This window comes from Hemibagrus wyckioides, linkage group LG07 (genome assembly GCF_019097595.1).
Source record: "Hemibagrus wyckioides isolate EC202008001 linkage group LG07, SWU_Hwy_1.0, whole genome shotgun sequence".
Lineage (NCBI taxonomy): Eukaryota > Metazoa > Chordata > Actinopteri > Siluriformes > Bagridae > Hemibagrus > Hemibagrus wyckioides.
In genome coordinates, this window is record NC_080716.1 from 3,886,537 (window position 1) to 3,899,091 (window position 12,555).

Here is a 12,555-nt window from a genome sequence, read left to right on the forward strand (position 1 = left end):
ATTTATTCTAGTGCCTCATTACACTACCTCATATTTATTCTAGTGCCTCATTACACTACCTCATATTTATTCTAGTGCCTCATTACACTACCTCATATTTATTCTAGTGCCTCATTACACTACCTCATTTATTCTAGTGCCTCATTACACTACCTCATTTATTCTAGTGCCTCATTACACTACCTCATTTATTCTAGTGCCTCATTACACTACCTCATATTTATTCTAGTGCCTCATTACACTATCTCATATTTATTCTAGTGCCTCATTACACTACCTCATTTATTCTAGTGCCTCATTACACTACCTCATATTTATTCTAGTGCCTCATTACACTACCTCGTTTATTCTAGTGCCTCATTACACTACCTCATTTATTCTAGTGCCTCATTACACTACCTCATATTTATTCTAGTGCCTCATTACACTACCTCATTTATTCTAGTGCCTCATTACACTACCTCATTTATTCTAGTGCCTCATTACACTCATTTATTCTAGTGCCTCATTACACTACCTCATATTTATTCTAGTGCCTCATTACACTACCTCATATTTATTCTAGTGCCTCATTACACTACCTCATTTATTCTAGTGCCTCATTACACTACCTCATTTATTCTAGTGCCTCGTTACACTACCTCATTTATTCTAGTGCCGTGTTACACTACCTCATTTATTCTAGTGCCTCGTTACACTACCTCATATTTATTCTAATGCCTCAGTACACTGCCTCATATTTATCATTCCACATTATTTATACCTTTTATTTTACCTCATTACTTCATATTATACCTCATTGCACTACCTCATATTTATTCTAGTGCCTCATTACACTACCTCGTATTTATTATACCTCGTTATTATACCTCATATGTATTGTACCCTATTTCCTCATATTATACCTCATATGTATTGTACCCTATTTCCTCATATTATACCTCACTGCATTAACTCATATTTATTATGCCTTATTACACTACATTTCTTTTACCTCGTTTCTTCAATTATGCCGCTTTACACTACCTCATTTATTTTACCCTATTTTCTCATATTATTCCTCATTAAACTACCTTATATTATACCTCATTACACTGCCTTGTATTTATCATTCCACATAATTTATAGCTTATATTTATTTTACCTCATTTCATATTTTACCTCATTACTACCTCATTTATTTTACCTTATTTCCTCATATTTATTACTCATTATTATACCTAATTTCCTCATATACCTCGTTACATTTTCTCATATTGTATCTCAACACACTACCTTATATTTAATATCCCTCATTATTTTACTTCATATTTATTATAACTCACTTCCTCACATATTAGTCCTCATTATACCTCGTATTTATTTTACCTTATTTCCTCATATTTATTATACATCATATGTATTATACCATATTTCCTTATATTATACCTCTTTACACAACCTTATATTTAATATACCTCCTATTTAAGATAGTACCTCATTACACTACCTCATTATGTTTCATATTTACTATTAAACCTCATTACGTCTCGTGTTTCAGTACCTCGAAACAGTACATAATATTTATTCTAGCACTTCATGACACCCCTCATTGCACTACCTCATTTACTCCATTGTAGCATACCATTACCTCATATGTTAAAGTACATTAGATTACCTCATAATCCTCATTCATTATAGTACCTCACATTCCTGTATATATATATATATATATATATATATATATATATATATATATATATATATATATACACATATATACATATATACACACACACACATACATACATACATACCTCACATTTCTCATTAATATTATATTAGCTAAGGTCTAATGGTGTTTACTTTGCCTAGTCGTGTTTTCCTTGAAGGTTGTTCTGACTACAAATCTGCACTTGTGCCCCCTACTGGTGCAAAGGCAAAATTTAACAACTACAGCTTGGCTTAAAATGAACTTCTGGGACATTTTTTACATTTTGTGAAGGTGAGCAGGGTTCAGGACCGAAACATTCTTTAATCCCGAGTTGAATTTGCCTGAAATCCTGCACAAGAAGATTTAGGATTATTATACATTTTCGTGCCAAATGCTCAGCTGATTTAAAGCAATGTGATCAACCTCGACAAACAAAAGCTTTATTTTTATTTTAAATTATAAAACACATTATTTCTTTTCAGCCTGTGAATTTATTTATAGTAGCTGGTATTATATTTTTAGCTAGCTGGATTTTGCTGTACCTAGATATAGTACTGATAAATTCACCAACATCATCCTGATACGTTAAATACCAGTACTGATATTTATCACAAGGTGTTTATTTCATTTTTCACAAATTTTATTAAAAAAAAAACATCCAGCCGTTCCAACAAAAAGTTCCATACGCACTAACCAAACATTTTTTAAAAAATATTGCTTAACATAAAAAGAATAGCTCATGACACAAGCAAGCGAAACACAGGAACTCCGGCTTTAGAAAAAAAAAAAGGAACCGAAAATGCCAAATGCAGAACACGGAAAGAATTCCTGTCAAATCCGTATTCTGAACTTTGGGGTGGGGGGCAGGGGGGTTTGTCTCTTCGGATCAAGTCAGTTCGGTCAGAGCAGCCGAGTCCGGTTCGGTCGGAGCTGTCAGCTTGCTGCTGCATAAGTTGCCTAGGGAGTCATGTGACCTCGATGAGCATTCGTGATTGGCTTTCACAAGTCGGATGCTAGCCTACGGTGACGAATCGGCCGCCTCTGGCATTCTGCTGTGCCGCCGCCATGCGCTTCATCTTCAGGATGCGGAAGCGCTCGTTAAGCGTCATGGCCGTCTGCTTTAAAGACAGAAGAGTCAAGTTATAACATCCGATACATGACCCTAATTCCAACACGGCTTTCAGCTGGAACTTCCTGGAGCTACCTGTTTTCCCACGCTATTGATGTCGAACTGCAGCGCCACCCCTTTAGGCTTTTTCCTCTCAGGCTCCGGTGCTGTGTTCTGAGGGGGCGGAGTCACCGTGGTCGGGTGGAGCGACCACGAGTGGGCAGGTCTGGTGAAGACAACACCACAATCAATGAATCAAAATAAATACACAGCCCCACCCCTTTTGTTTGATGGACAGCTAAGATCCTTGTATTGTTCTGAGTGACAGAACAGGTTTCTATTAAGGAGGTGTGAACGTACTCGGGCTGAGTTCTGGCTCCGGGGTTATCTATCGACACGGTGAGAATGCCACTGCTGTTCAGAGGAGTGCGCCACCTGGTGGTCACACACACACACACACCAGCCATGAGATTACACACACACATACATAACCAATACTTATACATGTAATCATAACAATGGTACATGAAATAAAAAAAATGATGGTTAAGAAATCTGGAGACAGAATCCAGGGAAGGTCGAGGGATGACAGAGCAGACAAGCAGTAGCGGGACAAATAAAAGCCTGGTATTTTAAAATAGTTCGATATTTTAATACTTGGATAAAAGTGCTTGAGCAGAGCAAGTGTAAGGCTTACGGTCGAGTTCTCTGTGTCCTTTGAGCTGCTTGGATCGGCGCTGTCTTCTGCACGTGAGCACGAACCTGGCGAACACACACACACACACACACAAAACAATTGTAATCACTGTTGTTTTTGTCACTGACGTCCGTTTGAACTCCACACCATTTCCCCCCCCCAAAGTGATCAAGAGACTATGAGAGTGACCAAGTGCACACAAGAAGCTGTGTACTAAAACATGGGGTATGGATAGAATTTTTACTTCCCTGGTGGAAGCGAGGTCTTGGACCCGTTGAGATATTAACACATAAGACCACCTGAAAGATTAGCACGTGTTAGCAAGAAAGCTCAGAGAGCAGTAGAGCCGGAGTGAATAAGCTAGCCACCTTTAGGCCTCTTCTGGAGAGGAACGTAGCCTGACGGGCCTCCCGCTGTGTCTCGTTCACCGGAGGAGCGTTCCTGTGGAACACGAAACGTAACATAACTGAAAACAACACAACACTGTAAAGTCTTTCAGCACTAACCCAACAGGAAGACTGGATTTTAATTCTGGATTAAAAAAGCTCACCATTTCCTGCGCAGCCTGAAGGGTCTGTTAGAGACACGTCCCGGAGCTTTCCGAGCGTCCGTCTGCGTGTACGGCCTCCTCTGAGTCTGCGTCTGCGTGGGTGTGTGTCTGCGCTGAGGAACAAACGGACGTGTTCTCTGCAGACAAATAAACAAAATGGAGGCAGTGAAAAACATTGATACACAGTGTTGTTTAAGAGTTTCTGTGTCATTCTGATTCCAAACCATGTTGGTGTGCACAGACTGAGGTACCTGGAACCCTGCTGGTGTGTGGGCAGTGAGGTACCTGGAACCCTGCTGGTGTGTGGGCAGTGAGGTACCTGGAACCCTGCTGGTGTGTGGGCAGTGAGGTACCTGGAACCCTGCTGGTGTGTGGGCAGTGAGGTACCTGGAACCCTGCTGGTGTGTGGGCAGTGAGGTACCTGGAACCCTGCTGGTGTGTGGGCAGTGAGGTACCTGGAACCCTGCTGGTGTGTGGGCAGTGAGGTACCTGGAACCCTGCTGGTGTGTGGGCAGTGAGGTACCTGGAACCCTGCTGGTGTGTGGGCAGTGAGGTACCTGGAACCCTGCTGGTGTGTGGGCAGTGAGGTACCTGGAACCCTGCTGGTGTGTGGGCAGTGAGGTACCTGGAACCCTGCTGGTGTGTGGGCAGTGAGGTACCTGGAACCCTGCTGGTGTGTGGGCAGTGAGGTACCTGGAACCCTGCTGGTGTGTGGGCAGTGAGGTACCTGGAACCCTGCTGGTGTGTGGGCAGTGAGGTACCTGGAACCCTGCTGGTGTGTGGGCAGTGAGGTACCTGGAACCCTGCTGGTGTGTGGGCAATGAGATACCTGGAACCCTGCTGGTGTGTGGGCAGTGAGGTACCTGGAAGAGAGCGGGACGTTTCGCAGGAGCTCGGTTAGCGCTGTGTTTGTTTGGGTTGGCTCGGTTCAGTGCGGGTCGGTTTAACGGACTGACGCCTTTCAGCAGCGCTGCTTTCTTCGCCGCGAGGCCGGTGATGACGCCCTGTCCGCGCCGCCTGAACAGCTTATTCACTCCTCCTCCTGAGAAACCACAGAAACAAACCACGTGAAGGCACGGTGGGGATGGAAACAGAACCTTCCAGTTAAATACTACTAAAAGACTACGTGTGTATTTAGTGTGTAAAGGTAAAGAAGATGTAATGACCCCGGTGCAGCGGCGCTCCCGCTCGTCTCCCCGATGCTAATCGTCCTTTAACGCCGAGTCTCTGCCTCCTCAGTGCTGCCTTCTGGCCCTGGATCTGCTTCTGCTTCTTATTTAACCGGATAATGTCATCTGGATGTTTTTTGGGGGAAAACATTAATTGATCAACTTAAACATAAACGTGACGAAGTGTCTGGAGTTCTTCTTCACACGAGAATATCGCAGATATCGTCAGCACTTCATATCGACTTCACCGGTATCGACAACCTGCACATTCAAATCTAATGAAAACTCTCATTCTCCGCGTTAGCGTTAATTAGTAAACTGCAATTAAATAAACAGTTGTTTATTTCGATAAATCAATAACATTTTTATGACATAAAGCTATAAACTGACATTTTAAATCCAAGATAAAATGCAGTCATTTTCGTCAAGCAGGCTCCTACAGAAGCGGACTCGTGGTTAACTCCCAAATTACTCTCTCCCTTCTACTTCTACGCACTACTTGTGGTATGAAACAGCGCTTTCCACAGCCTCCCGAGTGCCCTCAATGGAACAACACGTCTCCGATTGAGACACAGCCCACCTTAAATAACAAGGCTTAGCTAACAAAGCTGTTACTCACCAAGCGACATGTCAACTTTATCAGGTCCTTCTGCATCACCGCTTGATTTGAAACTTGATTTATTCATTGTTGAGTTAAAACTGCGTTGTGTGTGTATGTGTGTGTGGAAAAACAAACGAATATACAGGTCACGAGAGCTTCTACCAATTCAGGGTAAACTTAGCTATAGCCCTATCAAACGCTATGCTAGCTTTTGTCTCTGCGCGAGTTAATTTTACTGCGCATGCGCATCGTTGCCCGAACTCGCTATGGTTTTGTATTTTATTTATATGTATATATTTTATTTAAAAAAAACCACGTTTTTACACAAATGGTATATATCAATAAAATTGTATTTTTCGAAAACCAGTGGTAAACATAGCGTCGCTTTAGTTGACTTAATTTTTGTGGGAAATGTAGTTTTATTTTATTTCGGATTACAGCACTCGGAAAAAAAACCCGGACATATAAATTCATCAAAACGACATATTTTTTTTATTAATTCATGGTGTAATCAATCGCCAACCTATAAATAATTACAATGTTTTTATACATAGGAAAAAATAAATAGATGTTTGTAGTTTACGCTAACTTCCTCGTTCAACGTTGTTGCCAAGGCAACGATGCCCCACCCCATGGAAGGCGTTGACCAATGACGTGCCTCTGTTACAAAACATTACATGTGCATGTGTCCGGAGGATTGAACAGTGTTTCCAGGCGGATTTTTCACATCAGCTGTGTTTCAGAAGGGAAAAGGTTTTCAGTAATCATGGCCGAGAGGAAGAGGAACCTGAAGCGCAAAGGAGAGCCTCTGAAAGGAGCGGAGAAGCTCTCAGCAGCCCGTGGAGCGGAGAGAGAAGCGGGCTGGCTGCAGGAGAAAGTGGCGGAGATCCGCAGAAACTCAACTGAGTGTAAATTCAACATGAAGCGTCTCCGGTTCCTGTCTGACGCCCAGAAAGTGAGACAGGGCTGCGGGGCAGTGCTCTACTGGATGGCCCGGGATCAGAGGGTGCAGGGTAATCACTGAAAACACCAACAATAATACACAATAACTCAAATAATCATGATAATAATAATAATAATAATAATAATAATAATAACAACAGGTGCAGGGGTCACTTGAGAATGGAAAATAAATAGAAAGAAAATGATTATACAGAGAAGAGAAAGAAAAGGAAACGGAAAGGAAGATGGGAAAGAAAGTTGACACAAGATGGCGCTGATGGGTTACATTACGTAAAAACACGATTAAAAACCGATAATAATAATTATTAATAAAATCGATCATCAAATATAAACATTGGTGAATAAAACGGTCATAAAATATAATTAAGTTACAGAAGAAAGGAAAAAAGAGGAAGGGAAAAAAAGGAAAGCGTTTTGGGCTTTACAAGATGGTGCCTCTGTTTTAACACTTTACCACAGTTCGAGGAAAATTTTATTCTAATCTCCTATCTAATCTTATTATTATTATTATTATTATTATTATTATTATTATTATTATTATTATTACTATTATTATTATCATTAAAAGAAGGAAGAGGAACAAAGTAAAAAAGGAAAGGTTCTGTTGTTCGCCACAAGATGGCGCTGAAGTGTTTTTCACTCAACACCAAGGGAAATCCATCATTAAAAAACAAAATAAATAAATAAAAACAATATAAGAATCGTTCAAATTAAGCATTGTGTAATCGATAAAATCATTTGAAACGTGTGTGTTATAAAATATAGCCTGGAGAACTATTAAGCTGGAAATAAAGTTCAAATCTGAAGTTAGAAAATGCCCTTAAACTAAACTATTGAGTGTTGCTAATGCTAATACGCTAATATTAAAAGACCTCAGAAGCTAAAGCTATTTAGCTAATTTTTAGGGAACAACATACCAAAAAATATTATAAGTATAGCCTCAAATCCTAGTTAGTTAGATTGTAAAATGCTTCTAAAACAAAAAAAAAAAGGTGGTTCATATTTTAAAATATTAATAAAAAGGCTAGTTTAGCTAGTCATATAAAATATCCGTAAGAAGCTAGCTCACTGACTGGATAAAAATAGCCTTAAAGTAAGAATTATAAAAAGTTAATAAGGTTAGCTAATAAACATTTACAGTGCGTTTACAAATATTTCCTGTTCCATTGTTCCTGCACTGATTTGTGTGTTTCTGTAGATAACTGGGCGCTGGTTTACGCTCAGCAGCTCGCTCTGGAGGAGAAACTGCCTCTACACGTGTGTTTCTGCCTCGTGCCACGGTATTTAGACTCAACTTATCGCCAGTACGCCTTCATGCTCAAGGGACTACAGGAAGTAGCCAAGGTGAACATCCTGGTTATCAGTAATCTGAGCGTTCAGCTCTGTAAATCATCTGAGTGTTAAAGATGTTTTGCTGCAGGAATGCACGAGTCTGGACATTCAGTTCCACCTCCTGAGTGGCGAGCCCGAGCTGACGCTACCCGGCTTCGTGAAACACTGGGACATCGGCGGTGTGGTGACGGATTTTAGCCCTCTCAGACTTCCACTGCAGTGGACTGAACGTGTGAAAAAGGAGCTTCCACCCGACGTCCCCTTCATTCAGGTGCCGTCTCTCATCCAGCTGGAAAGATGATTACGTCCTTTTCATGTTTTGTTCATCGCTCTCTCTTCGCTCTTTTCAGGTCGATGCCCATAACGTGGTGCCGTGCTGGGAGGCGTCAAATAAACTGGAATACGCGGCGAGAACCATCCGAGGCAAAATCACCAAACTGCTCCCAGAGTTCCTCACCGAGTTTCCTCCAGTGGAGGCGCATCCTCACACTTCCACCAAAACGGCAAAGGCAGGAGACTTGCTCCATCACCATCATCATCATCATAAGTTCTTTAGTGTCGCTGGATTATCTGTCGTATCAGAGAGGTAAACGTTTAAGTATTATAGATCTTCCTGAAGCATGTTTTTCTCTTGCAGAAGGTGAACTGGGAGGAAGTGATGTCATCCCTGGAGGTAGACCGCAGCGTCGGGGAGGTCGTGTGGGCGCAGCCAGGAATGGCCGGAGGCGTCGCCATGCTCGAGTCGTTCATAGACAAGCGGCTGCGTCTGTTTGCCACCGAGAGGAACAACCCAAACGCTGACGCTCTTAGCCAGCTCTCACCGTGGATCCACTCAGGTGTGTGTGTGTGAGGAAGATGGTTCACTTCATAATGAATAATACTTATAAACATAGTATGAGCTGCAGTCTCTCTCTCTCTCTCTCTCTCTCTCTCTCTCTCTCTGTCTGTGGTCTGCAGGTCAGTTATCAGCTCAGCGTGTTCTGTTGGAGGTGCAGCGTTGGGGGAAACGCTTGACCGAGTCAGTGGCGTCCTTCAAGGAGGAGCTGCTAGTGCGCAGAGAGCTGTCTGATAACTTCTGCTTCTACAACGACAACTACGACAACATCAACGGTCAGTACACACTGCCAGCAGAGCGTGTCTGAGTCTCAGTGAAGGAGGGGTGGCCCCTGTCTCACTCTCAGTGAAGGAGGCGCGGCCTCTGCGGCTCACTCTCGGTGAAGGAGGCGCGGCCTCTGCGGCTCACTGTCAGTGAAGGAGGCGCGGCCTCTGCGGCTTTTTTTGTGAAAAAAAACTCTTTTTGTGTTCTCAGGTGCGTATGATTGGGCGAAGAAGACGCTGCAGGATCATGCTAAAGACTCTCGGCCTTACCTGTACACTCGAGAGCAACTGGAACACGCAGAGACATATGACCAGCTGTGGAACGCTGCACAGGTACATGGAGGCGGTGCTACACGAGCTCCGTTAGTGTTCATTTGAGACATACGTTCATTTGAGACGTGTGTGTGTGTGTGACTCCACCCAGAGACAGCTAGTGTTGGAGGGGAAGATGCACGGCTTCATGCGCATGTACTGGGCTAAGAAGATCCTGGAGTGGACGTCTTCACCCGAGGAGGCAGTGAACATCTCCATCTACCTGAACGACCGCTACGCGCTGGACGGCTGTGACCCGAACGGATACGTGGGTGAGTCAAGCTCTTCTGGGTGATTCCTCCAGAGCCAGTGTTTGAATGGCAGTAGGGTTTAAATTTCTCATCATAGCCTGCAGATGGACAGATTTTGGGGTGAAGGTCACAGCAAGGTCAGACATCTGAAATAGTTTTTCCTCAGTCACTCCTTAAAGTTTAAGATAGGGCTGGGCGATCTGGCAAAATATCACATCACGATTTTTTTCGCCATATTGGTTGATCTCGATTTTTTTTATCTATCATTTCTTTATAAATAAACAAAGCTTTATAAATAAACAGTCATAAGTACTGTTGCAATAATTAGGATTAAGAGTGTATCATCTTAATTATTAGTATAATAATTAGGATATGATCTTAATTTAGAGGTGGCTTTGACCATGTTTGCGGCATTGTCAGTTGTTATGCAGACGATCCTCTGTAAGACCCCAGGACACCAAAGCATCTTCCAGCCCCTGGCTTATTATGTCACCAGTATGATCCTCTGGGAAATATAGTGTTTGCAAACACCTGCCCTGTAAAGCCCACATATCATCTATGTAATGAATAGTGAGACTTAAATAGGGCTGAGATGTCAGACTGGACCAAACGTCTGTAGTTGTAGCAAAATAGGTTACATTCTGGAGCTCACGTTCAAGTTTTGCCTGACATGTATCATATAGGTGAGGCAGTGCAGTGTGGGAGAAGTACTTTCTGCCATGGAGTTCATATCTGCTGTCCAACACAGGAGAGGAGGTAGCGTTAGCTGCGATAGAGACAGCACGGTGTTTCATGCTCTCTTTGTGTTCATAAGGGTGGTATCTTTTGAGGTGATTAAACAGGTTGGTTGTATTACCTGTCTTTGTTAACACTGACCGCTGGCATATTTTACAGACTGGTTTGATCTGCTTCGCGTCCATTTTCAAATGACCAAACCATTTCCATACTACTGAAGTAGCCTGGGAAGTTTTATCAGCAATGCCGCTGCCTTGAGAGGGAAAAACGAGTTCGCTCCCATGTTCACTTCACTTCGAATGTCCCCAGCCTCACTCAACTTGTTCTCTTTTTAGTCCTTTTTAGTGCAGCGAACTGGCTGGCTAACGCTGCCTCCTCTCACACTGTCTCAACAAGTGGGCGGTAACTGTAAACACAAGGCAGTGCTCAGCCTTCCCTGTTAACGCTGCGGGGTCTGGCTGCTAGACCTGTCCATATCGAATAAAAAATTCCCTCAGCTTATCGTCGAGATCGACCTGAATGAGAATCGTGATCCAACTTTAAATTCGATCTTTTGCACAGCCCTAGTTTAAGAGTACTTTATTTTTCTTACATTTTTATGTTTAAATTTTCATTATTTTTATTTCTTTTTTTTTATTTAATTTCTTTTTTGTTTTATTTTTTTATTTTATTTTATTCTTATTTTTTTATTTATATTTTGTTTATTTCAGTTGTGTTCATTTGTTCATTTTCTTTTCCAACTTCATTTTATTTTCCTTTTATTTATTTTATTTTTATTTTTCATTTATTTTTTATGAAGTTTATAAATTTTTTTCAGTTAATTTCCTCTTTCACCTCGCATTTCTTTCTTTCTTTCTTTCTTTCTTTCTTTCTTTCTTTCTTTCTTTCTTTCTTTCTTATGATTTCTTTCGTTCTGTAGTTCTACTTTTTATTATTTCATTTCCTTTTCTTTGGATTTTCTATTGTCTTTAATTTATTTTTATTCTTTTTCTGTTTTTCTGTTTCTGTTTTTTTGTCATTTTCTTTCTTTGTTTTCTTAATTTCTTAAATTCTTTTATTTTCTCATTTCTTTCTTTCTACTTATTTCTTTATTCTTGCATTTTTCTTTATTTATTTCTTTGTACGTGTGTGTGATGTGTGTGTGTGTGATGTTGTCGTACCCTGAGCTGTTGCTGTATCACGTGTCTCCAGGCTGCATGTGGTCCATCTGTGGGATTCATGATCAGGGCTGGGCCGAGCGACACATTTTCGGGAAAGTGCGCTACATGAACTACGCGGGCTGCAAGCGCAAGTTCGATGTGGGCCAATTCGAGAGGAGGTACACCGGGAAGAAGGCCTGAGATACACACACACACACACACACACACACACACAGGTCCTCCATGTGTTTGTTCTCTGTAGTGTGCCTGTATGTTGAACTCATTCTCAGTCATTTTGAGTTTTATGTTGCTGTAACTGAAAGCTTTCTGCTCAGACATTTTTAGTTAAACTTTAGGAAAATGGTTCAAGTTTATTCATCTAGAAAAAGAACATCAGAGCAAGCGAGATGTTTGTGACGGTTTGTGTAGCTGGAGCTGGATCAGTGTAATTAACATAGAATTGTGTGTCAGTTGATCTAAACACTCTAAAGTCACTTGTAAGACAAGTTACACACACACACACACATCAGTCGCATCAGGCCTTTAACACGCAGATTTGGGGATTTTCTTGTAAGAAATGTAATCATCAAAATGGTTTTGTACTTTTTAAATAAATTTTCTTACACTGCTTTGTGATATAATTCATGGCTTCTAAGTTGTTTTTATTCAGACAGACACATTCACTCACTGAATCACTCATTCACTCACTGAATCACTCATTCACTCACTGAATAACTCGTTCACTCACTGAATCACTCATTCATTCACTGAGTCACTCGTTCACTCACTATATCACTCATTCACTCACTGAATCACTCATTCATTTACTGAATCACTCATTCACTCACTGAATCACTCGTTCACTCACTGAATAACTCGTTCACTCACTGAATCACTCATTCATTTA

General features: G+C 41.4%; 2 protein-coding genes across 3 annotated transcripts; one reads left to right on the forward strand and one right to left on the reverse strand.

Moving 5' to 3' along the window:
- Positions 1-2,117: 2,117 nt before the first annotated feature.
- Positions 2,118-6,053, reverse strand: LOC131356451 (UAP56-interacting factor-like). Of its 2 annotated transcripts, none has more exons than XM_058395503.1 (9): positions 5,837-6,053; positions 5,215-5,343; positions 4,912-5,090; positions 4,049-4,185; positions 3,867-3,939; positions 3,499-3,563; positions 3,162-3,236; positions 2,898-3,027; positions 2,118-2,808 (listed from the first exon to the last, which is right to left on the reverse strand). In XM_058395503.1, the coding sequence occupies exons 1-9, from the start codon at positions 5,901-5,903 to the stop codon at positions 2,707-2,709; spliced, it is 957 nt and encodes a 318-aa protein (XP_058251486.1). In that variant the 5' UTR covers positions 5,904-6,053; the 3' UTR covers positions 2,118-2,706. The 2 variants fall into 2 exon arrangements, with proteins under 2 accessions (XP_058251486.1, XP_058251485.1); XM_058395502.1 differs by having other exon boundaries at positions 2,118-2,811.
- Positions 6,054-6,446: 393 nt separating this feature from the next.
- On the forward strand, positions 6,447-12,263 carry cpdp (CPD photolyase). Its single transcript, XM_058395501.1, has 9 exons — positions 6,447-6,831; positions 7,980-8,125; positions 8,202-8,384; positions 8,464-8,622; positions 8,751-8,949; positions 9,071-9,223; positions 9,423-9,544; positions 9,636-9,795; positions 11,701-12,263. The coding sequence occupies exons 1-9, from the start codon at positions 6,468-6,470 to the stop codon at positions 11,847-11,849; spliced, it is 1,635 nt and encodes a 544-aa protein (XP_058251484.1). The 5' UTR covers positions 6,447-6,467; the 3' UTR covers positions 11,850-12,263.
- Positions 12,264-12,555: the final 292 nt, after the last annotated feature.

Bases quoted from the DNA above. Each gene is read 5' to 3' on its own strand.
- cpdp (XM_058395501.1), top strand. From the start codon at position 6,468: ATGACGTGCCTCTGTTACAAAACATTACATGTGCATGTGTCCGGAGGA. The intron at 8,126-8,201 runs GTGAACATCCTG...GTTTTGCTGCAG, and splicing joins GACTACAGGAAGTAGCCAAG to GAATGCACGAGTCTGGACAT. The intron at 9,224-9,422 runs GTCAGTACACAC...TTGTGTTCTCAG, and splicing joins CAACTACGACAACATCAACG to GTGCGTATGATTGGGCGAAG.
- LOC131356451 (XM_058395502.1), bottom strand. From the start codon at position 5,903: ATGAATAAATCAAGTTTCAAATCAAGCGGTGATGCAGAAGGACCTGAT. The intron at 4,186-4,911 runs GTACCTCACTGC...ATTTGTCTGCAG, and splicing joins AACGTCCCGCTCTCTTCCAG to AGAACACGTCCGTTTGTTCC. The intron at 3,564-3,866 runs GTGGCTAGCTTA...TGTGTTCGCCAG, and splicing joins TCTCCAGAAGAGGCCTAAAG to GTTCGTGCTCACGTGCAGAA.